This window comes from Pristis pectinata, chromosome 7 (assembly GCF_009764475.1).
Source record: "Pristis pectinata isolate sPriPec2 chromosome 7, sPriPec2.1.pri, whole genome shotgun sequence".
In the NCBI taxonomy this organism is placed as follows: domain Eukaryota; kingdom Metazoa; phylum Chordata; class Chondrichthyes; order Rhinopristiformes; family Pristidae; genus Pristis; species Pristis pectinata.
Genome location: NC_067411.1, coordinates 21,003,203 through 21,029,946, shown reverse-complemented (window position 1 = coordinate 21,029,946; position 26,744 = coordinate 21,003,203). Strand labels below are relative to the sequence as shown.

The window sequence follows — 26,744 nt, the reverse complement described above, 5'->3', positions numbered from 1 at the left end:
GGGAATGAACCTCAAGTCTTCTAGCCCATTAGGTAAGAGAACATCCGCCCGAGACCTACAGAGTGCAACTCATCTCAACACCTTAAACTGTATTGTGTCGTAGGCCAGTCACAAAGAATGCTCTGAATGGAGGATCAAAATGCCAGAGGAAAACCTGCTGTGGCACATGAAAAAAATACCGCGCACTGTAATGGGTGCCTCCAGCAGTTGGAGTGCAATATAACAAACAGTACCCTGTACGTAACCAAGCTGCACTTGACACAGGAGGGAGTGGTGTTTGCATTTCAGAGAAAGAACAGAAACGTAATCAATTTTCACACCAACCTAAAACACTTAACTCAAAATGCAAGTTACACCTGTTGGGTGAAGCCTTATGCTGCCGATAACATTACAAAAAACACATTGTTAATGCAGAAGTAGCCATGCTTTGCTAACAAGACATTAAATGAATGCAATGGAAAATGGTTAATAATTAAATTTGGCTGTAAACTAGTTAAGCACTGTATGAGTAAATTTACTGAACCATCAAGGACAAATCACAGTTCAAGAACAAAGTCAATTTTTTTTCTAGCATTCTGAAGTACATAAATTACCACCAGACTGGGTATCCACATCTTTCCCTTTCATACTAAACCAATTTTAACAGACCTTTTTTCTCTTGGATAGCTCAGTGGTGACATCAGGAGAATTGACCTCAAAAAAAAACCTACTGAAACCAGTCTTAAACAGCTGAAATAACAATTTACAGATGATGATGAAATTAATATCACTCCACATTGCTCCTATGATTTCTACATTAAAAACAGAATTGTTCTTACTTTGGCAACATCTTCAGTTGATTTTCCCGCAGCTCCAATATCTGCAGTTTAGTTAATCTGAAAAGTAAAGCGGCAAACAATGAAACAGCCCACTAGTTTACAATAACACAAGACACTGAAAATAATATTTACTAATGCAGAACCTTGAACACAAAATGTACACAGAGCAACATTAAAAGTGTACAAGTTAAATGGGAGTCAATTGAGACGAGGAAGGTTAACAGTCTCTTATTGAAGTAACAGATATATAAAAGTGGCAACACTTCACAAAATGAAAACTCGCAAATAGAAAAGGCAAAGGTGGTTGATGGAATGAGAAGAACATCGAAAGCAGAGAAGCAGAACACTCAAAATGGAGAAGGGTTAGAGGACGGGGATCATTAGGATTTCACAATTTCAAGTGGTGTTTGTAGAAAACTGAACAGATATAGGCAACAGTGTTTTGGACTAATTGGAGCAATAGGCCAATGCAAAATGAGAGGCTACCAAGATGAGCAATGGACGGGTGAGACTGGTTTGCAAGGGAAGGGTTAGTTTTATTGATGCATCTACAATGGTTTCCATGATAAGAGAGCAACATTAGGAATGGCTGTGGCAGAAAGGCCAAGGTGAGAGAAAAACAAAAGGCAAGCAGAATTGGAAAAGTGAAAATAGGTGTTCTTGGCAAAGGGTAGGATGTGCCATCTAAAGCTCCTCCAAGGGTTACAACAGGTGACCAGGTTGAGCAAATGCTAAGAAATGCAATCAAAAGCAAAGTAGCAGGGAATATTCCCAGTGTTAAGCCGGAGAATCGATGATAGTAGCTGCATTGTAAAATGATGCACCTTAATAGTTACTGAAAGGCAGTGGCTGAAGAGGGATAGGAGAAATAGGGTAATTAGTTCATTGGTTTTTAAGGAGATAGGATTGGTGCTCAAAGGAAGTCAATGTGAAAGGGGAATCCAGCTAACAAAAAGTGGATATCATGGGAGAGATAAAAGGTCTGAGAAGTTTTGAAAATGCAAAATGAGATGGCATAGTGGTCAGACAGTGAATAAATGGAGGGATGATTTCAAGTTTTAGGAGAATGTGAAAGCAATTTTAATGAGTATGATACAAATCAGAAAAAGAAGTCCATCTGGTTCATCTTGTTTTTCCTGTTTATTTGCAAAGTGCACAGATCATGCAAGATTCCTTACTGCCCTTCCCCCATGTCCAAATGCAAGTCAACTCTTGGGAGACAATCAACCAGATCAAATAACCACATGCTAATTACAGATGGAAATTGGAACACCGAGTTGCCAATTCCACAAATGTTTTAAATGCATACTTATTTTGCCAAGACAAAAAAAATAGAACAAATCCATAATAGAAATGCTAAAGTTCAGGATCTATTTTCTTTGGTCTGCCTCAAAAGTGAGAATCTTTTCCAATTTTAAAGAATACAAGACATCACATTCCAATAGTCTCATCATAACATAATTGATTTCCAATGTAAGAGGATACACTGTGAAGTTAATATAGTTGAAGTGCAATGATGGTGGCTTCGACTTTACAGCATCTTTAGTATATCACTAGGTACAAGTTACCAGTTTCAAGTAACTAACTGATAGCTTACAGCTCAACAGCCTTTTGTAAATTTGCCGAGAGAGTCAAAGTCAAACTAGATGTTCCAAGTTTCTAAAAATGATTCATAAACAGACCCTTGAAGCTTAGTAACAAATGCGGAGATTGCTTTACTAACAAATCACTACCCATGTGCAGCTGAAGTCCAACTTATCAAGGCAGGGTGGCACAATAGATCAGAATAAAAATCTACAACTCTTTGAAGTAAATTGTACCAGGATGCCATGTGAGAACCAAAAATAAATATTACCAAGCCAAGATAATTTATAACTTGAGCCAAAGCAAATACTGGTTCTTATCCTTAATAAAGCCAATGAAAATTAGTGAAATTAAATAACACACTAACAGTTAATTTAACCAATAAAGCTATCAAAAACCAAAAAGGCAAATATAGACTGAATGAGCAACTTTAAAATCATCTATTTTTAGCAAGGTTATTGTAGGAAGTAGATACTACAGCTGTGTACCTATAAATAAGTTGTCTTGACTCTAACCCATTCTTATGGAGTACACTCAAGATTTTGAATACAACAATATTCAATTCTACTGAGTCATTATCAAATACATGCAATGAGTTTCCATAAGGTCCCATTTCCCCAGCTATTTGTGGTGTATATCAATGATTTTCACTTAGACTTTGGTGCCATAGTTAGGTATTTTACTAATGAGCCCAAAATTTAAAGTGTGATTTGAAAGGATACAAGCTGCAATGCGATACTTGTGGACTGGTTTGATAGGAGAAAAATTTGGTAAATGGAATTCAATCCAGAAAGTGTGAGGCAATACTTTGGGAATGGCAAACAAGGCAAGGGAATACATAATAAGTTGTCAGAAGTTGAGAAGGATAGACAAGCTAGATCAAGAGTTCATCTTTATCGTACAAGAGGTCCGTTCAAGAGTCATATAACAGCAGGATAGAAGCTGTCCTTGAGCCTGGCTCCTGTATCTTCTGCCTGATGGAAGGGGAGAGAAGAGAGAATGACCAGGGTGGGAGGGGTCCTTCATTATGTTGACTGCTTTCCCAAGGCAGCGGGAAGTGTAGATAGAGTCAAAGGAGGGGAGGCTGGCTTTCATGATAGACTGTGCTGTGTTCACAACTCTCTGCAATTTCTTGCAGTCTTGGGCAGAGCAGTTGCCATACCAAGCTAAAATGCATCTATATCAGATGCTTTCTACGGTGCATTGATAAAAATTAGTGAGGGTTATGGGGAACATGTCAAGTTTCCTTAGCCTAAGTTGAGGTGTTGATGTGTTTTCATGGCCATAGCATAAACATGGTTAGACCAGGACAAAATATTGGTGATATTTACACCTAGGAAGTTGAAGCTGTCGACCATCTCCACTTCAATACCGTTGATACAGAGCTGTGTACTCAACCATATTTCCTGAAGTCAATGACCAGCTCTTTTGTTTTGCTGACATGGAGGGAAAGGGTGTTGTCTTGACAGCACGTCAACAGGTTTTCTATCTCCTTCCTGTACTCTGTCTCATCGTTTAAAATCTGTCCGACTATGGTGGTGTCATCTGCAAATTTGTTAGAGCAGTATCTGGCCACACAGTTGTCAGCATATAGGGAGTTAAGTAAGGGACAGAGGACACAGACTTGCAGGGCACCAACATTGAGGATAATTGTGGTGGAGGTGTTGCAGCTTATCCTTACTGATTGTGGTCTGTTTGTCAGGAAGTCAAGGATCCAGTTGCAGAAGGAGCTGCCGAGTCCTAAACAGAGGAGTTTGGAAATATGGTATCGAAGGCGGAGCTATAGCCAATAAATAAGAGTCTGACATAGGTATCCTTGTTAGCCAAATCCCTCAAGGTATGAAGATAGGTAGGTATTAAAGTTGCATACGTGATACTCGTTATTAGCTGAGCCATGAAATGCAAGAGCAGAAAACAAAGGAAGTTTATAAAAGCATGTACAGTACAAATAGGGCATGATGGTACAGTAACTAGAGCACAAGGGACACTTACAAGGATAACACCAGTACTTGCTTGGTTTTAGTACCACAGAAAGATACAGCATGGAAACAGGCCCTTCTGCCCACGCACACCAACCATCAACCACCCATTTATACTAATTCTAAATTAATCTTTTTTATTCTCACATTCCTTTTAACAGCCCTAGATTCTAATACACACTAAGAGCAATTTACAGTGGCTAATTAACCTATTAGCTCTCACATCTTTAAGATAGGAGGGGAAACTCGAATGCCCAGAGGAAACCCACGCGGTCACAGGAAGACCGTGCAAACCCCAAATGACAGCACTTGAGGTCAGGACTGAACCTTGGTCTCTGGAGTTGAGGCAGCAGCTCTACTGGTTGCACTACTGTGCCACCCTGACTGGTTTGGTTAACTGGACTGTTTTATTTTTGGAACAAACAAACCAAGATTTAAATTGATGTGTACAAAATTATGAGCAACCTCGGTAGAGTGAAGGGAGGATCCGAGGTTCCATTTACAGTGGTCAATCAAAGCTGGCGGGGGGTGGGAAGAAGGGGGCAGATAGGTGGGCAGCAGAATTTTAAAGGTAATTGGTTAGGAGGACCAGAGGGGATTGAGGATAACATTTTGCATATAATTATGGAGGAGTCTGGAATGCCCAATATTTAACAAGTTCCTGGGTAAACAACAGAGATGCCACTGAACAAGTTCCTGGGTAAACAACAGATGCCCTAAAAAGAGCCAGGAAATAGATTAGCTTAAATAGCTCTTTTGCCCACTGTGGAAAAGAATCCAGTGACAACACTCTCTGGTATAAATGCCCATGATTCCTTCAAGGGAAAGTGCCTGGTAACATGGACTTTGTGTGTGGTCTAAATGTGAATTAAAGCCGACTACATTACAACTGGGAGAGCAAATGTTAGCTCAAGTGTAGAATGGACTTTTGGTGAAAGAGTCACAGTCTTCATCCTCAGTAATCTACCAATCATGTTTCTATTCACCACATAATCTGATGGAATACCATATACTAAGATTTTGAGGCTATGGGCAGAAATCAAACCTATTTAAATCATGCAACTGAGTAATATATCAAATGGGATCAGAATGCAAGCTTTGCCATCGCATATTTCTAGACATGTGAATGAGCTCCACGTAAAATTTTAGATGTTAAACTCACATACTACTAATTTATCCTTCGACTGATTTCTAATTCATGTTGAACTTTGAGCCGGTTCTTCTGAATTCACTGTCCACTCATTATAAATATCTATGTAAATGTAACATTTTTAATCCAAATCACTGATATAAATTTTAAACAGCCAATCCCTGGAGTTACCTTCCACAGCCTTAGTAACTCGCCAACAAATAGATTTGCACAACTGTTACAAATATCAGCATTTCCACCCACTATGAATTACTTATCTGATCTTAAGCAAATATTCATTTAGGATTCAATGCATAGCAAAAGGTTTCAATTTTCATTACTTCAGTGGTAGAACATTGAATACAGCAAATTATCCTCTACACAGTAGGCAACCCAACTACGCTGCTGCACTCTGAAGTATGAAAGGAGATCTGGGACTTCCCCACAAATTACAGGGCAAGTCACAAAAATCACACAGAGGTTTCCATTAATGTTTTCCAACACATACAAGAGATCTGAAAATTGCAATCAAAAGAAGATGAAAATGCTTCCTTTAATAAAACTGAAGAAACAAAGGACTGCAGATGCTAGAATGTAGATTAAAAAAAAAGATGCTGGAGGAACTCAGCAAGTCTCCATGGATGCTGCCTGACCTGCTGAGTTCCTCCATTATCATCTTGTTTTTTTCATCTTTAATAAAACTGACTATTTTTGTCAATGCTCCAGCATCAACAACGAAGTCCTCACAGTAAGCTTGTCCAAGAAGCACTTTGAGACAATGAAGTGTCAAACGCAGACACGTGGTTGCCACATTTAGTTGGCACTCAAACATAACTAACCCAATCTCTACATAGCTACAGGCAAGAACAGATGACCCACTTTGTGTGCATGGTGCCATGCACAATGTGGGTACCTCTCTCCCCCTTTGGTCTCCTAACTGCAGAGTGCGTGCACTCAGTTCTGTTGCAGTAATGCAGACAAATTTTTCCAGAGAATAAGGTCACTGTGCTTGTCAATAAGAACAGACTCTTATTCTGCTTGTGAGTATGTGAACAAAGTAGAAAAAAAAACACTCACCATTATGCTGAAAATTAGCAGTGAAAAGCAACTTGTACTCCATTCATTAAAACATGGTACAATCTGCAAAAAGCACCCCCTACACCCACTTCCCTTCCCTATTGCAACTGATGCAGCATCGGTCCTCTTACCCTTTCCATTCCTGCCATCCAGGACCTCAAATACTCCCATACTAAAAACAATTTACTTCCTTCTTTCTAATTTATTGTCTTACTGCATACCATGTAGTTTCATCTATAATTGAGTGTACAAATGAGGATTTGATGTCAGCTTCGCAGAAGATTTCAATTATAAAGGCACTACAAACTTCCAATTGCTGATCACTTGAATTTTCCGCCCCACAGACAATATAGCCAAAACAGCAAGCCTCCAAATCTTTACTAATGAAGCTAAAGCTTGAGGAACACTACATCTTTGAGTTCAGCACAGGGTTGAACAATTTCAAACAATAAATCATTGTTGCTATTACCATTTATACCACCTCCAGAACCACCCTTTTATCCTGTTACTATACTTTGTGCAAAGCATCTTCATCTGCTTAGTTATTTAACTTTTCCTGCCCAAGCATGGAATTCTTTCCCCTGCAGTTCTGATGAGAAGTTATTAATCTGAAATGTCACCTCTGGTCCTCTTTCCATGGTCCAGCCTATCCTGTTGAGTGTTTCCAGCACTTTTTGATTTCCTGCAGAACAGGATTCCATTCTGTTTCTGAGAATTGTCCATAATTTGATTCCTAAGTCAGTTACATCTGTTTTCTATAGCGACCCATGTCGTATTACACGACCGACACTTGCTATAATTCTTTCATTTCATTGAATAATTATGGATTGTGTTTAGGTGAATAAAGTAGTGGACTATAGACTGCATCCAGTCACTAATGAATACCACAAAGCATTTTATTATTACTATCTTGAAAAATACTTCAAAAATGCATGGGAGAATTTACTCAAAGTTGGATTTCCATAAATCAGATCACCTGTAACCCAGGGAGCCCTTTTTTTTTGCTTGGGGTTGACTGCTACATTGCCAAATTCTGGAAAATCATTCTTAAACAAGCAATTCAAATTTTAAACATTTTTGGTATATAATGTTGACAGAAAAAATCGTAGGCAAAGTTATAACAGATACTATGACAGTGAGACTTAATATCATCATCTATATTAACGATCTGGATGAGAATATAGGTGGCACGATAAGAAGATCAACATTTCACAAGCAGACGGCGTACTCTCTCAGAAGGGAAAGATCAACTCAAGCCCTCAGATGCTCCCACCAGCCACACCCAAGCCTAAAGTAATATTTAATAAATAGTATAAAGTAAGGATAAGCAGTCAGGTTATCCTGCTGGTCATTTTAATGAGGAAAAAGGGGAGTGAGCAAGAAGACAACAACAGTCTCACTAGAACATAAGTGAACATCCACTCTTCAGATAGAAGACATGCTTTAATGGATTCAAAATAATTTGTTATACAGCAAACAACTGAATTATAGTTAAGACATTATGCTAATAATCAAAAAATATAGAATTAAGAATTAAAATAAAACAGAAAATGCGGGAAACACTAAGGTGGTCAAGCAGTATTTGTGGGAAGAAAACAAACGTTACTCAGACAGCAGATACTAGATGCTGCAGCAAAAAAGAAGGAACTCAGCAGATTAGGTAGCATCCGTGGAGACAAAAGGTATAGTTGGTGTTTCGGGTTGAGATCTTGCATTAGAACAGTTAATGTTAATTCTTCCCCTTTCCACAGATGCTGCCTGACCTGCTGAGCGTTTCCAGTATTTTCTGTTTTTGTTTCATATTTCCACCATTAGCAGCTTTTTGATTTTCATTTATTGCTGATTTCACTGCCACTTTTCTTACAGGAATGTCAACTTCAAAGATCCCCCCCACTGCTCTGGCAGCATTTCCATTTTCCTTTGTTCACTCTCAGTGGTTTCCATTTGCCTTCTTTTAACTTGTATAATTTATCCCCAGGCAACCCTGGCCTCACCCTATCATGAATGTTCTCTGTTTTATCCAACCCTTTCCCCACTTTCTCTGCAAGTTAAACAAAAGGGACCAGAAAAGGGTGTCCAATCCAAAATATTAATTTCCTTCTTATTCCTCAGGTACTGTCTGACCTGAGGGGTGTTTTCATTTAGAATTTTTTTTAAAACTATGGCTTTGGGAATAAAAGAACTTACTTACCTTCCAAAATTTGCTGGCAAAAACTCCAAAAAGGCATCATTTAGATAAAGCTGAGTGAGACTCAGTAACTGTGTGAAGCCATCAGGAAGCCTAAAAAAGAAAACAGAAAACTTTAATTTTCTAGATGGGACCCAGGGGTACAAGGTATGTGTTAAACAATTTAAAAAAACAACTTTAAACAATAGGAAGTGAAAAAAATCTGTTGTCATTATGATGTCTCAACTACCTTTTAGTTGTTAGATTAGTTGTTCAATCTTAAAATCATGTTAAAATGAGATTTGAGTACATGCCCTACTTTAATGTTTGAAATCCCAACTAAAATTATGCAAAACAGTAGTTCAAGCACTTGGAACATGTAATGACTTGACGCAGGAAGTTTTCACTTCAATTGTGTGAATAATGAAAACAACTAGATGAAAGTTGCCCTGGAGACAAGGTAAAGGGATCTCAGGTACAAATGACAAGAATGATTCTAAAGTTTTGGATCAGTGAACCAAAAGTAGCTGAGAGAAATTTGAAGGCAGTCTTCTAGTAATTTGATTAAGACGACAAGATGCTCCAACACAAATCCTTGCTTCATGTACAAGATGCCTTAAAATTGACTTATCCCTCTCCCCTGATGCTTGGAGATTATCCAGTTCTTGCTGCAGGGTAATGGGCTGCTTTATCGTGAGGAATTTTAAGAACTGAACACTAATCAACATGTCTCCTTTGTAAATATTTCACCAGACACTTGTCTCTTTTTATGAAGCTGGTAAATCTCCTCGAAGTCCTTCATAAATTGTGGCACTTGCACCCAATTAGTGATTTACAATTATTTAGCTTAACTTCCACAAGAACAGCTATTCTCCACTAAAATATTAGATATATTGCACATTCAACTTCCATAATTAAACAGTTTCCTTTTCTTTTAAATATGCACTTAAAATACCCCCTTATTCACTTACTTGTTTCATTTTTGCATATTACAACCACTTCACTTTCTACACTCATGAATTCTTTATCAACTCTAACCTTAATACAGAATTTTAAATCAACTTTGCCTTGATCTGTTTATCTATGAAAGTATACTTTGAACTTGATTTTTCTATCTATCTTTCATCTGAAGATATTCCAATTCACCTGTTCATTAAACTTTTCTGCCCAGAAAATCCCTTATCTAACTGAAGTCTAGTTTTTAACCAGTCACGAAGCTTAGGCTTAAACTCATTTGTTTCCAAGTTTTTTTTAAAAACAAACATCAAATCGAAATAGACAATTTTATTATTCAGAATTGGATATAACAACTTATCGCCATATAACCATGAATTCTATGGTTGCAATATCTTCAACTCTAAAATTTAAGCTCAGCATTACACATTCAGGAACAGAAATCAATAAGGTATGAAGGAAAAAGCAATTCCACTCAAAAAAATCAATGTTCCATATCTGCAGAATGGTGTAAATAGCATTTACAAATAAACGCAACTAGTACACTTCTCCATTTTCACATCACATCTTACATTTCCATTTTAACTTTGTTCTGAGAATAGCATTGCATTAAATAGGTACCAAGTAAATGGAGCAGAGTGCAAGGAACTAACATGACTGCAAAGCAAATCCACCAGCTTTGCCAAATTCCATGCCAGCATCAAATAAAATGTCAATGCACAACCAATAAATGTATCAACAGGAGGAAGAACTAAAAGGAAAACTTACTTTGAAATAGGATTTACACTGGCCTCAACAACAGAGAGGACCTTGCAGTTTTTAATATTTTCTGGAAACTCTTGAATTCCTGAAATAGACAGAAGATTTATTAGATGCTATCACTATTTTATCTGCTAAATGTTTTAATGAATCCACCTTTCATTCTACAAAATGTGAGGTATATGGCACATGAAAATTCACTCCATAGTTAAATAAAGGATGGCCTTTCAGATTTCTTTCAGGCACCTTTTATGTTTAATCTAAAATGTTGTTTTGGTCTGACAAATCAGAGTCATGTCTGTGCATTAAAAAATATTCCAAAGTTTATTAAATTGCAAGTTTAATTTATTAAGCTGTTGTCACATGATCCTTACCATCATGTGCATGAAGAAAAGTTAATTCTTTCAGTAAATAGTATAAAATAACAATGTTATTAGGCAAAGAAACAAGTTTGCTGCTGGTTTCAGTAAAATAATGAAGCTCCATCTACAGGGTAAAGGTCTTGTATGACTGGTACTTTGTTAAAACCAGTGACTCTCACCCATTTATGCTCCATTCATAGCTTCACCATGGAGTACATTCGTATTGACAACTCTGTACAGTGTTAAAAGTCAGAATCAAGTGTCATGATGTAGCCCGCTCATACCCATGTGCAGATTTATTATCCTTGGTTCATAATTTGCCCATTCCCCAGCTTTAGAAGGAAATAAAATCAAGCACACAAAGTGGGAAGACAAACTACATTTTCTTACTCAGTATTAAACTATTATCCATTAAAATATATTCCAACCATACACAATTGAAATGTGCTCCACAATGCTATGAATTTATGGTGACCAAACTTCATTTTTTTTTAAAATAGCATGGAATTTCAAGATTGCTGGTGTTTTGTGATAATGATTCATGAGTAAGTTCCCCTTTAAACGTGCACATTTTTAATGATGGATTCTGGAATTCAGGTTCTCTTCCTCCCCCCCACCACCCTCCCCCAAGAGTAATTGGATATGAAGATTGATGCTAACAATGGTGACAACTCAAGATTCCCCCACAGCTGGTTCTTTGTTCTGATGGATAGGAACAAATACTTCAAACAAGAGAAACATTTTTCAAAGCTTGCCACAACAATCATGATCTTGTATTAGTGTTACAGTGCAGCATTCCACCAGCAATGGTATGACAAAAAGTATAGGGACAGCTTCCGGATAATCTTTGCAGCTTATTCCTATTAGGTGGTTTGCTAAAAGCAAATTTTCATCGTACTGCTTTTGATTTAACTAATGGAGGTCAGTATATAAGTACATCAACATATGGTTGTGAACTCTATTAAGCATAAAGGATTTCATTTCAAATATTGAACAATAGGAAATAAAAGACATGCTTTTTACCCAAAGCAGCTCATTTCACAGACCATGCCCAATTCATTTCAATTCTCCTATCATTAAATCTGATAAAAATCTTAATCATAAAATTAGAACATGAGGTGGCTCAGCAGAGCACATAATAATCATTATCACAGTTGAGTTTAAAACCTTGCCCTGATCAACAGGACTGTTCTTAAAGCTGGACTGTGACAATCCTGAAGAGTGAAGGAAACACTGGCAATGGTATCACACCAAATTCTCAGAGCTCTGCCATCAACCAACCATGCAATGGAATCTTTAAGAGTCTGCAAACTTGTGTCTTTTTAAACTTTAAGGATTAACCATACAAGTGACAATGCACAACCAGATTATTTTAATAGCTCTCTCACCCCCTCCAGGTAGAAGTTAATTGACACTAATTGGTCAATTGTTAAAATGGGGAGAGTAATAGCAAATGGACTTTAATCCTGCTCAGTACAAAATGATGTACTTCAGGAGGATTAATAAGGGCAGGACATACATGATGAATGGAAGGGCCCAAAGCTATATTGAGGACCAGAGGGATCTTTGGTGTACGTGTCAAAGAATCCCTGAAGATAGCACAGGTAGAAAGGGTAGTTTAAAAAAAAACAGGCATATGGATACTTTTTTATTATTAGCATGGAAGCTTTGGTACAACTTTATAAAGCTTTGGTTAGGCCACAGCTGGATAGTGTACGCAGCCCTGGTCACCACAAAATAGCAAGCATACAATTGCACTGGAGAGGGTGCTAAGAAGATTCAGCAGAATATTGCCTGAGATGGAGCACTTCAGTTGTGACCAGAGACTCAATAGGCTGGGTTTATTCTCTGTGGAGCATAAAAGTAACCTGATGAAGCATACAAGGTTATGAGAGGCATAGATAGGATATATAGTAGGAAACATTTTTTCCATAGCAGAGGTGTCCAAGACTATAAAGGCATAGGTTTAGGGCAAGGGGATTAGAGGGGATTGGAGGAAGATTTTCTTTTACCCTGAGGGCAACTGGCATTTGCAGCACATTGCCTAAGGGGTGATAGAAACATAGAAAAACTACAGCACAATTCAGACCCTTCGGCCCACAAAGCTGTGCCGAACATGTCCCTACTCTAGGAATTACTAGGCTTACCCATAGCCCTCTATTTTTCTCAGCTCCATGTACCTATCCAACAGTTTCTTAAAAGACCCTATCGTATCCACCTTCACCACAGTTGCTGGCAGCCCATTCCACGCACTCACCACTGAGTAAGAAACTTACCCCTGACATCTCCCCTATTCCTACTCCCCAGCACCTTAAACCTATGTCCTCTTGTGGCCACCATTTCAGCCCTGGGGAAAAGCCTCTGACTATCTACCCGATCAATACCTCTCATCATCTTATATACCTCTATCAGGTTTCCCCCCCCCCCCCCCATCCTCCGTCGCTCCAAGGAGAAAAGGCCGAGTTCCCTCAACCTACTTTCATAAGGCATACACTGCATTCCAGGCAGCATCCTAGTAAATCTCCTCTGCACCCTTTCTATGACTTCCATATCCTTCCTGCAGTGAGGTGACCAGAACTGAGCACAGTACTCCAAGTGGGGTCTGACCAGGGACCTATATAGCTGCAACAATACCTCTCAGCTCCTAAATTCAATTGTAGAGACTTTCCCAACATCTACAAAATAGCTACATGAACACTTAAATCACCAAGGCATAGAAGACTATGGACCAAATAGCAGTAAATGGAATTAGCATAGATGGTTACTTGATCAGCATGGACATGGTTGGACAAAAGGCCCATTTCTCTGCTAATGCCTCTATGGCACTGTAAATAGAGTTTAAAATCTTCTGACTGAATGTTTAGAGCAAGAACGTAATTTGTGTACATTCTGCAACCTAGAATGAAACTCATCCAAAATTAATATTCATCCCAGTTACAAACTCTAGTGCAAATTTAGAACAATTAAGTGGTTGCTCCTTGAGGGACTGTACAGTATAAGTACAGAAAAAGGTCACTTGGTCCTTGAAGTCTATACCACAAATATGTTAATAGAAAGAACTATCTTCTATAAAGCAACTAATTCCTTCAACTGAACTATTATGGGACAGAAAATTACACAGAGTACAGTTCAATATAAAATATGAACACATCATTTCATCTAAATTACAAGTCTGATGCATACTCTCTACATATAACAATCCCTGAAGTGTTTCAGTACATTTCTTGAAAGGGACGGTTTGCTCTTAGAATACCAGAGGTTTAAAATACAATCCAATTAAGATCCAGACAAAGATGCTAAACTGTTGCTTAGGTCAGTCTGCGGCAGAACAGAGAACCTGGATATATTCTCTCTTTTTACCTTTTCCCTTGGAAATGTGAATAGATAATCATAGTAAAAGACCTCTCCTTATCCATCTCAAAAGCTTCAATTCTTCAAATGAGTGCCAATTAGCTATAGTGCATTATTCAGAGATTCACTGAAAATATTGTAATTTTCCCCATTCTCAGGATATTATTTCTTTGTACAACTGCCTTTTGTGTAGAGTTGTGGTAATTTTGCAGGAAAGCCTTTGGCAAATTATATGGAGGCTCACGTTTGAAAAGTGATATCAAGTACACTTCTCCAAATTAGTGGAAAACAATATAACCAATATTCCACAATAAATTATTTCTCCTCCATTTGGGTTTCAAAATGAATAAGGAACTAGAGAGAATTTGGTAGGGAAGTGCATAAAGAATCAAAAATTAAATGCAAATTTGTAGGTAATATTTAAATCATAATCAGAAGCTATAATTCAAATAAAAGCATTAATGTTTACACGTTTTTCTCTACATTAATCCAGTAATTTACTCAAGATCAGTTTGCAAATGACCAAGTTTTTTCTCCCCAATTTCTGTTTTTTTTAAAAAAAAGACTCAAGATATGGCCATAGACAGTAGTGTGAATATATTCACCTTAACTGTTAGAAGGACTCCTAACCAAATATTTTTACTTCACTGTGGGTCAGGCCAATCAAAATGCAACTCAGGTTGTAACATCCAAAAAAGTGAACACTGATCAAACAGAATTCTATTATTTAACCACTCCAGTACTTATAGCTCGAACCCAAACGAGCTACATTCAAGGGTTTAAGACATGCAACTTTCCATTAATGCCCTTGCTGCCATTAATTTGATGCTCTTATCGCCCTTTTTCTTATCATTTTCCTCTTTTGCCATCAGCATTGTTCCTTCCACTTGTCCCCTCACCCAGCCTTATCTATCCCTTTGCATAGCTCCTACCTTTCATTATCACCAACCACCTTTTCCAACCCTTCTCTTCTCATACATCATGTTCCCCAACACTAGCTCTCCCATACTCATCTCCATCTTCTGCCCCTTTCACCATTCCAATACAGGGTCTTTTACTTTACCAGAGGGGAAAATGAAAATGGGGGGTATGAACAGGAGAAGGGAAAGAGGAAGTGGATTAGGGGTTAGAAAAGTATGGCGAGTGAAAACCCATTACTGGTTGGTGATAGTCACCAAAGGTTCAGATATGCCGGTAAAAGACCTAGCTGGTCTCGAGAATAAAAGCATTCAACCTTGAAGGCCAAGTAGTGACCACTAAATCATAGTTAAGGCAAATTAACTAACAGAAAAACTTGATAAACAAAATGACAACTTTAACAAGAAAATATAGGAAGTGCATATGGTTGAAACACTAAATTGACACATCTATTTGACTTTTAAGCCATTTAATAGCTTAATCTGGTGAGGGTGTTGCTTGAAAACATTAATTTTTGAGCAAAGGTTATGTGCTGAAAAGAAATCATCTGTGCTCACAATGCAGGGCTGCAGTAATTAGCAATGCACTTCCAACAGTGCTACACAGTTAAGCTGTATTACTTCTAGAAACAAACTAAGGTGGATCAGTATGGTATATGCGCAAATAAATGCTTTGCATACAGATACAACCAAAAAAATCAATTAGTGTTGCGTGATGAAGTTGACAGCAAGTAACTTGCACAGGTAAGGACAAAGTCTGTAGGGGTCAAAGTTAATATTTTCAAAATGCTGTCAGGTACACAAAATATAGTTGGATCCAAATGTGCTCAAGTAAGCCACAGCTGAATAATAAACCAGTAAAAGTTTCATTTTTAAAAGGGTTCCAAAAACAAATCAGAAAAAGAATCAAATGTGTAAGGTATGTACTATAAAAATCAAACTGGGGATCCCAGGGTCTGCTTGTTTTCTGGTTTTGACACCAATTGAAGTACACAGTTCAGGCGAGGATTCATTCAGGGTCAGGAGCAGCTTTGATCCACCTACAGTCAAGTGGAATAGGAAAACACACCGTCCAGTTTCACACTATAACCTACTATCACTGTTCATTAAGGGATAGGAGTGGAAACAGGAACAAAATTAAAAAGTAGGTCATTTTTATTTTGAAGGGGAATGAAAGAGGGAAGAAATAACATTGAACTGCAGGGGGTGAAAAACAGAGACAGACAAATTTTTCTCTTTGGTGGGCTAGGGAATGAAAAACTAGAAATTGGGTTTTGTAAATTATTGCAGGAAAAACTGCCAAGCTGTAGACTAAATAACAATAAATTGTAGTGGTGCAGGGTGCCAGAAACCGTGAAAGATGACATTTTCTGGTATGTGTGAACTTTTAAGGTCAACATCAGTAATGTAGGTCAGACCAAGGCCTAAAAGGCAACGTGATTTAAAGATCAGCCAAATCAAATTGGATGTGTTTGAAACAAAACTTCTTAAGCATATTCTCTTTGGAAAATTTGAGCCCTTCTTGAAGAAATGCAATTGCTATTTATATGGAGCTGGCAAACTGAAATCATGGATACAAGTTCCACTAAATTAAGTATGACTGCAAGTATGGAGGACGTAACAAGCCTTGAAGGAAATGTGAACACACCAAATAGACAAGAACATGGCAGATGGAATATAGAGTCCAAAAATGTGAAGTCATCCATTTTAGTGACCATGACAGAAGCATTGTATTTAGAAAAATGGCAAAAAATTGGGTAGTATTGAAAAGGGATCCAAGTGTGCTTGTACATGTCACTGAAGGCTAACATGCAGGTGTAGCAAGCAATTAGGAGGGCAAATGGTATGTTAACCTTTATAATGAAACCGTGTTTGATTAGAAAAATAAGGATGCTTTACTGCAATTGTATAGGACATTGGATGGCACCTGGTGTACTATGTATGGTTTTAGTCTCCTTCACCAAGATTATACTTGACATTGAGAGTGTGCAGCAAAGATTCATTATACTCTTTCAAAGATGGTGGGTTTGGGGAGATCAAGTGGAATTGAACTGTATCCTCTAGAATTTAGAAGGATGAGAAGAAATTTAATCAAAATATACAAAATTCTTGAAGGACTTGACAGGCTAGATGCAGGAAAAATGTTACTTTTAGCTGAGAATTACAAGACCCGGGGGTAGAGTTTGAGAATAAGAGATAAGCCATGTAAGACTTTGCAAGGAGAATTTTCTTCCTCAGAAGATCTTTGAGATTCTCTACTGCAGGTGGCTATGTCATCACTGTTATGTTCATTTGAAGCCATGATTGATCGATTTCCGGACATTAAGGGATTCAAGGGATAGAGCTGGGAAGGGGTGCTGTGGTTAAAGATCAATTGTGATCTTGATAAATGTTTGAAGTGCCAAATGCCTTATTCCTGCTATTTCTTGTGTTCTTAAAATCAAAGATACATGCTGTGGGGTTAGCAAAGCATCTGCAGAGTGGGCAGACCAAAAAACCCATGGAGCAACTTCTCCCCTAAATTTATCAAAGTACATCACCTATGTTTATATTATGGATACAAAGAAAAACAAGTCTATTTAAATTTTGAAAAATATACCGGAGGTATTTGCATGCAAGGTTTACTCAAAATATACAAAGCACGTTTTGCATCTACCAAATTCAAAAATGTGAAATAGATAGGTTTAAAAGCACAACCAAAATGTCATTCGATTTTTTGTATTCAACCTAAATTTTTTTTATATAAAGCCAGATTTATGGATTAGAATCTTTTCATTGCAAATTAATAAACTGCACTTGGTTTTTACTGTCATCAGTAAAATAGGTGGGGTGGAAACCAGGTGTGTATCTGTAAAATGTCTGCATGGATGAGCTATGAAAACAGTGGAGAATGTACTCAGAGCAATTCTAAAGAAGCCTATAAAGCAAAACCTCAGGCATGGAGCTGCACATATAATGAAACTGGATAGATTGTCCAACAACAAAGAACAAGAACATTCAAATAACAAGATACGCTCTACCTTAGTGCCAGCAAATCCAAGTAATTCATACTCTTGTTTAATCTCAGCTGAATTTTTTTTCCTTTGCCCTTGTTCAACCTCTGCTCTTCATTTATTTTGAATTGGAAGCAACTTTGTTTTCTTCTTTCCTTTGTACCAAATTCCACTAATTACTGCAATAATCTCATGTCCCGGTCTGAAAATAAACCCTTCACACTGTGGCAGGACAAAGCTTAACCTTTTATATGCAACTCATCAGCAACCTGCTGATTTTATGGAACTCTACCCACATGATGTTGGAAAACATATCAGATCATTCTGGATATAATCATGCTCATCTGAACATCAGGTATTTTTTTTTCTCTTAATCTACATAGTTTTTGAACAATGTTCCAACTTGATAGGAAGAGGTTTTCAAAATATTACACAACCCAGGATTTCAGTGCCACTTAGGCCGAACAATCTAATGTGCGACTTCCCTTTGGTGCACGCTTGCAATGATGTGCACGTATCGTGGAGGGTCGTGGCTGTCGCGTGACAGCACTGCCCCCTACCTGGTCAGAAGACACACCACTGCCAATCAAGGTTTGGCACCGCCCCACCCATCAGCACACACCTGACCATTGCCTTTGTAATCGATTAGTCCTTGCTGTCACCAGGCTATTGGCCTTTGTAAGTTAGCTGGGGTGGACCCCCAGCCCTCCAGTACTATAAAGAGCACCACTTGTGCTTAGCCCTCTCTTGTTTGAGGGATCACCCTGCTTCACTCCAGGCCGAGGGCTGCGCTGGAGAAATCATTGGTGAGGTGTGCACTGTTAAAGGGTTGGAAGTGTCTTAGTTAGTGTTCCTAGTAGCATAGAGCTGTGCCTGCACTGAGTCTAGGGGTGGTGGGTATCGTATTGTTTTTCCTTGATTGTCTGTACCTGGGGGGGGGGGGGTATTTTACCCCCATTGCGATTTTCCCATGCTCACTATTAACTGTGCATGTGTTATCCCCGTTACTGTTTTCCTATGTTTGTCTTTTGTAAATAAATCATTTATCTCCAGACAGTGTTCAGAGATCTTGCCTTCTGAGACCCCAAATCTGTTTCCTCACTCACAACAGTGCACCATATTGTATTTCTAAGTTCAAATTTGAAAAGCTATTACATTCCTGAATGCATTCACTTTCTTACATGTGCAATCTCATGCTGTCCCACTTCAGGGATTCGCAACCGAAATGTCAGCTATGCTGTACTTGATGACCAATGTAATTATACTTTTTGCTCTGCCTCTGCTCTACATGCAAGCAATGTACATTCTGACACCAGCCCGAGTTACGATTGGGCTTTTCAAACAGGAAGAGTGGTTTTACAAGGAAATGCACTCAAATGCTGGTCTTTAAATAGTATCAAATAACAAAACTATTTTATCATGATCTTAATCAGATGTATAGCTACCTACAAACACATTGAAAGTTGGTAACAGGCTAATGGAGGTGCCTAGAGTTATAAATGAAAATATTGAAATGACAGGCTTGGATTGCAAGGGTGGGGAGTCGTACTCAAAATGTATAAAGACTTTAGTTAGGCCACAACTAGGGTAATGCCCACAATTTATCCCAAGAAAGGAAGCTTCAGCACCAGGTTAAAGTTGAAAGCAAGGGTATTGGTATATTATTGTCACTTGTACCAAGGTACAGTGAAAAATTGTCTTGTAAACCGATCATACAGATTAATTCATTACATAGTGCAGTTACATTGAGTCAGGACAGAGTTCATTGATGTAGTACAGGTAAAAACAATAACAGTACAGAGTAAAGTGTCACAGCTACAGAGAAAGTGCAGTGCCATAAGGTGCAAGGTCACAACAAGATAAATCGTGAGGTCATAGTCCATCTCATTGTATAAGGGAACCATCCAATAGTCTTATCACAGTGGGGTAGAAGCTGTCCTTAAGTCTGGTGGTACGTGCCCTCAGGCACCTGTATCTTCTACCCGATGGAAGAGGAGAGAAGAGAGAATGTCCCGGGTGGGTGGGGTCTTTGATTATGCTGGCTGCTTCACCAAGACAACGAGAGGTAAAGACAAGAGTCCCAGGAGGGGAGGCTGGTGTCCGTGATGTGCTGGGCTGTGTCCACAACTCTCTGCAGTTTCTTGCAGTCCTGGGCAGAGCAGTTGCCGTACCAAGCCGTGATACATCCAGATAAGCAGATAGGAGAGCTTAAATTGGGTGAAATAATTATGAAAGGCTTGGATATAGAATTAGGATTTACCTTGGACAAGCCTGGTGTTTGGTGAGGAATAATAGTACAAAGTGTGTTGTCTGGGAGGCAAGGTAGAATTTGAGGGAGTGAAGCAAAATATATTTCTTTCAACTAGAGGATAGAAGTCTGGAACTCTGCTTGAAAGGTAGAAACCCTCCTCTCATTTTGTGAGCTGGTTCGAGTATTTTTGTGCATCATAACCCCTAGACTATGGGTCAGGAGGAAGGAAGTGGGATTATGCAAATAGCTCCATGTTGGCTGACATGGACTCAACGAGCTGATTGCCCTTCATGTACTCATTGACTCCAAATGTCAATGAACACATGCAATGAATTGGAAGCCAAAATTAGGCACTCAGCTCCTCAAGCCTGCTCTGCTATTCATTAAACTCAACTGAACTGATTGTAACAACTTCACAATTATGCTTACCCCATTAACCTGTCACCTCCTTGTTTACAAATGAGATATTTCCCCCTTAACAATAAAGACTCTGCCTCCACTACCTTTTGAGGAAGAGGGTTCCAAAGACTCTCAACCCTTTAAAAACAAAATGTGCATCTCATCACTGTCAATGCTCTGACAATTAGTCATGCTTCTATTCACTGTAAAACCACAAGCAAGGAGAATTATCTGTATATTAATAATTGAGCTACATCAGTCATCTGGATTCAGAAGGCATGAGACTGGTTGACCAAAATCAAACTTTAAAATGAGGAAAGTAGGGAATGCAGTCAGCAAGTACACAGCAAACTCCCACAATGTGCTGTATGTTCATGATCGTATGGCTTTGTCATTTAATCCGAGGATAAAAATTGGCCATGATTAAATTACCCCTCGCGTAGTTGGAAAGTGAGAGAGTCAGTATAGAGCTGATCGACACAAGGAAGAACAGGTTGCAGGAAATAAGTGAAGCAGAGGGATTGATGGAATTGCTCTGTGGTGTGTACTTGATAGGCCACATGTTTACCCTTAGAAGGAGAAGAAGATAGCAGATATGAATCTAACATGCCTGGTGGCTGATGAGGAATGATAGTACTACGTGTGTTGTCTTGGAACCAAGGCATTGGGATCACAACTGTTTCTAATTTACTCAAGGACCAAATTCAGATACTCAATACAATGTATTTGAAAGGCTAATCTAAAAGAATCTGTTGCATCCTGGATTTCAGACTGTGACCCAGATCTGAAACAGATATTTTGTTGTGGCTAACAAGATTTGGTTTCTAAACTGGATGGTACTCAGCTGCAACAGAAAAAGTGCAGACAAGTCAGAAATTAGTGCTGGATTAAAAAACAAACCAATAAAACTATAGATTACATTTGTCTGCATTAAGGTAAAGGAATACTAGAAGCAAAAACAAGTAGTTTGCAGTGTCAATGATGTAAAAATTTATTCCAGACACTTTGTTCCAGATAAATTAAGCCAGGAGAGGTAATGCTGGGAGTTAGAGGGGAATTTAGAGTCTCAAAGGCAGCAAGGAAATTAAAAGGTTTGAGAGAATTCCTGTGCTTAGTAGAGTTCAGATAACCCAGTAAAATATGGTAGATCAAAAGGAGCTAACAGGCCAAAGTTGAAGAAATTGTTATTTGTGAGGTGTAGATCTGAAGAAACTCAGATAGTGGAACAAGGCCATCAAGAGAAGTTAGATACAAGATTGTGAATTTCAAACTTCAGGGACTAGACTGATGGGACCAGAGCAGAGTTTTAGATGAGATACGATAGCCCTGCTACAAGAGAATCAGAAGAGTCTGGTCAGACATTAACAAGAACACAAGCAAAGGCATTTGCAGTGACAGAATGAGGCAGAGGACTGAAATTACAGAGCTGGATTTAGTTACTCATCGCAAAAGAGATGGCAATGGCTGGGGGAGGGCATATTCAGAAGATAACAAAATTAATAGGACGTTGAAGCAATAGCTAGAGTTGAAAATAATTGAGAGGAAAAATAAGAGTTTATGGCCAGTATGGAAGGCAATAATTCTGTTCTCCCAGTGTTTAACTTGCAGTTTAAGACTGGATGTCAAATAAGTCTGACCACAGAAGCAAGGATCAGAATGGATGGTGGAGGAGGTACAGCTGGGTTTTGTCAGTGTAAACTCAAAATCTGACCCAGTCTTCAGATCATGTTGCCAAAACTCAGGATACAGAGGAGGAAACTACAATAAATCCTTGTAGAACATTCTCATTAGAACACATCTATTGGCTGCTCTTTCAGAAAACCTTTGATATCTTTCACGTTTCAGCAGAAATAGATAGCAGGTTATATGCACAACAGAATTATGGAGTAGCCATGGCATGAAAGGAGTTCATACCAGCTCCAAGCTAAATCTAGTTAAGCTTCCTCACCACCTTCTCCCCATAGCCCTGCAATTTCCTTTCAGATACTTAGCCAAAATTACATCTTTTGTCAAAATGCTTTATCAGCCAGGCATCCCCTGAATGCAAGGGTTTATAAAACATATGTTCCACATCAGGTACAAAGTGCACATCTCAGATTGGTGTTCTTCTGAAGAATGCATACTCAACCATCAGCTTCTCTCCATCAGTGATCACTCAAGTTGCACTAGCAACCATTTTGTTAAATGACATTGGTACCAAGTTGAGAGAGAAAATATTTGACTCAATTAATTACTGCATTTAAGGCACAAAGTCTAATCGAAAAGAATCCACCGCATCCTGGATTTCAGATTGGGGCCGTGATCTGAAACATACATTTTTTCCCCCGTGGCAAACAAGAATTGGTTCTAAACTGGAGACATTGAGTTACAAACTACTTTGTCATCAAGGTGGATTTGCAAGACTGGAGAAGACTTCAGTTGTGTGGAGAAGAACGACACTAATGTATTGCAAAGAACTGACAAGCTGGGGAACAGGTATGGACATGGAAACAGGCTTTTTTGCACGATTAGTGCGCATCTCCAACTGCTCTCACTTATTCACCAAATCATAAAAACATGTGACATTTATCCAAACTAGAGCTTCCCAAAGAAATTGCATACCCGAGCTTCAACTCTTGTTGTAGTACAATATCTACTTTTTGATATTAAAGAACTTTTAACAAAAATCCTTACCATTCTTGCTGACATCTAGTTCCCTGAGATTGATGAGATTTGAAATGGATGCCGGCAACACAGTTAGGTCATTATCAGGCATGCTCAGCTTGTGTAGTGACTGACAATTGAACAGTTGCTGTTTAATAGAAAGAAGTAAATTGAAATAAGATTTCACAAGAATCATAAAGCATTTACTAGAAAACATTACATATGTATCCACTGGGATCAATTTAAACTTTGAAACATCAAAGGAAGCAATAAGTCCACCAGGAAAGCTCTGCTTTTTCTTTAAATATCCTTGTGCAATATTGAGAATATCAGCTACATTTAATTATTTTTTCACATTTTTAGATCCTTAAAATAAAACAAGTTGAGCATTAACTTACAACAATTGGAAACTTAGCCTTTGACCCAACCCCATGTTTAAAATTTTTAGAATTCTACTTTCATTGCCTCAGAATACGATGTACCACATTTCTGGTCCTTAACTGAAGTAATTACATCGAAACAACTTCAACTTTGCTTTCCCTTGTGTTCTGCATCCTAAAGCAAGTTCATTCTTGCAATGCCCTGGTGAAAGTACATTTATTGTCCAGGTACATTTCAAACAGTTGCCCAAGGATTGAACAAGCAACTCTTCAGCTAAAAATTATAGAAGAGGAAGAAACCAAAGACATAAATGGTAACAGTATAGGGATACAATCCAAACCTCCTGAAGAAAACTTTAAAGAATGATCTCATATCCCATCATTGTTCCACTGTACTCTTAAGAATGTGTCCTGATGGTGCCGAGCTTCTTCAGTGTTGTTAGAGTTGCACACATTCATGCAAGTGGAGAACATCCATCACATGCTTGTCCCAGTTATTTTAGCAAATGGAAAAGCTTCAGTACTTCAAGCAGCAAATCATTCAGTGAAATATAGAGCCTGCTATTTATTCTTGCCACAGTGTTTAGGTAACTAGTCCAGGTAAGTTTCTGGGCAACAGAAACAGCAAGTCTTTTATAGTTGGGGTGACAGTGAACTTACAACCTCACCCCCTCTGAATGTACTGCCCTCCACACTAATCCCAACCTCACCAAACCCACAGACAAGGGCAGTGCTGTTGTAGTCTGTCAGACTGACCTCTACTTTGCAGAAGCCAGGCAGCAGCTCTCAGCCACCTCCTCTTACTTGCCACTGAACAAGGACCCCACTGAGAAGCATCAGGCCACCATCGCCTGCACCATCACCAACCTAATCACCTCTGAAGATCTCCCCTCCACAGCCTCCAATCTCACTGTTCCCCAAACCCACACTGCCCATTTCTACCCCCTACCCAAGATCCACAAACTCAACTGCCCCGGTAGACCCATTGTTTCTGCCCGCTCCTGCCCTACTGAACTCGTATCCTCTTATCTTGATGCCATCTTGTCCCCCTTGATCCAGACCCTTCCCATCTACATCCGTGACACTTTGCATGCTCTCCACCACTTCAACAACTTTCAGTTCTCTGGCCCCGACTGCCTCATTATTGTGGATGTCCAGTCCCTGTACACCTCTATCCCCCATCAGGAAGGCCTCAGGGCTCTGCTTCTTTCTGGATAAGAAACCCAACCAGTTCCCCTCCACCACCACCCTCTTCTGTCTGACAGAACTGGTACTCACCCTCAACTTTTTTGGCTCCTCCCACTTTCTCCAGACCAAAGGTGTAGCCATGGGCACTCAAATGGGCCCCAGCTATGCCTGCCTTTTCGTTGGCTACATGGAACAGTCCATGTTCCAAGCCTACACCGGCAATGCTCCCCAACACTTTCTCTGCTACATTGATGACTGCATTGGTGCCGCTTCCTGCATTCATGCAGAGCTCGCCAATTTCATCAACTTTGCTACCAAATTCCACCCCCACTCAAATTCACTTGGCCCATCTCTGACACCTCTCCCTCTTTTCTTGATCTGTCTCCCCATCTTGGGAGACAGATTATCCACTGCCATCTTCTCCAAACCCACTGACTCCCACAGTAATCTCAACTACACCTCTTCCCACCCTGTCACTTGCAAGGATGCTATTCCCTTCTCTCAGTTCCTCCGCCGCATTTGTTCTAACGATGAGGCTTTTCATTCCAGGACATCAGAGATGTTTCCACCAGCACCCGCCCCACACCCCCCCCCCCCCCCCCCCCAGAGAACAGGGTTCCTACCACCCCCCCCCCCAACAACTATCGATGCATCCCTCACCTGCATCTCTTCTATTTGCCACTTGTCTGCCCTCACACTATGCCCCCCCCCACTAACATAAAAGAGGATAGCAGTCCCCTTGTCTTTACCTACCACCCCACGAGGCTCCTCATCCAACACATCATTCTCCGCAACTTCCACCATCTCCAACACAATCCCACCACCAGGCACATCTTTGCCTCCTCTTTCCACAGGGATTGCTCTGTCTGTGATTCCCTTACCCACTCGCCCCTCCCCACTGATCCCCCTGCAGGCACATCCCCGAAACCAGGCTATGTGTCACACCTGCCCCTATGCCTCTTCCCTCACCACCACTGAGGGCCCTAAACAGTCCTTCCAGTCCTTTACTTGCGAATCCATTGGTGTCATTTAGTGCACCCAGTGCAGCAGCCTCTACATCGGTGAGACCTGACACAGATTGGGGGAAAATTGCTCTGAACACCTGCACTCTGCTGTAACAGCCAGGATCTCCTGGTGGCCAGCCATTTTATACCACTTCCCATTCCCACACCAACATGTCTGTCCATGGCCTCCTCTACTGCTAAGTTGAGATCAGACACAGATTAGAGAAACAACACCTCATATTCCACCTTGGTCGTCTCCAACCTGATGGCATGAACATCGATTTCTCTAACTTCCAGTAACCACTCCCCTCTGTCCCCCCCCTTTATTTTCCCTTATCCCACCAACCCCAATAACCCTCTTTCCCCTCCCTTGCCCTCTCAATCTTCCCATCTCACACACATTCCTCCCTCCAGTTTCCCCTCCTTCACTTTATTCCATGATCCACTGTCCTCTCCTACCAAATTCCTTCTTCAGCCCTTTGTCACTTCCACCTATCACCTCCCAGCTTCTTACATCATTCCCACATTCCCCCCTGCCCTACCTGCTTATCTTCCCCTCTCACCTGGATTCACCCATCACCTGCCAGTTCTCACTCCACCCCCTCCCCCACCCTTTTACAGTAGCAATCTCCCCTCTTTCTTTCCAGTCCTGAAGGGTCTCGACCTGAAACATCGACTGTCCATTTCCCTCCATAGATGCTGCCTGACCCGCTGAGTTCCTCCTGCATTTTGTCTTGCTTCAGATTTCCAGCATCTGCAGCCTCTCGTGTCTCCAAATCATTTGCAGTG

At 39.6% G+C, this 26,744-nt stretch overlaps 1 protein-coding gene across 6 annotated transcripts in view; it reads right to left on the bottom strand.

The window, feature by feature from the left end:
- erbin (erbb2 interacting protein) overlaps nucleotides 1-26,744 on the bottom strand; it is a 178,186-nt gene that overhangs the window by 75,773 nt on the left and 75,669 nt on the right. For all 6 annotated transcript variants that reach the window (XM_052019332.1, XM_052019334.1, XM_052019331.1 and 3 more), the window contains 4 exons: nucleotides 23,414-23,531; nucleotides 10,477-10,555; nucleotides 8,779-8,868; nucleotides 819-875 (listed from right to left, as the gene is read on the bottom strand). In XM_052019332.1, the coding sequence (XP_051875292.1) occupies nucleotides 819-875; nucleotides 8,779-8,868; nucleotides 10,477-10,555; nucleotides 23,414-23,531 (344 nt within the window). The remainder of the gene's footprint in view (nucleotides 1-818; nucleotides 876-8,778; nucleotides 8,869-10,476; nucleotides 10,556-23,413; nucleotides 23,532-26,744) is intronic.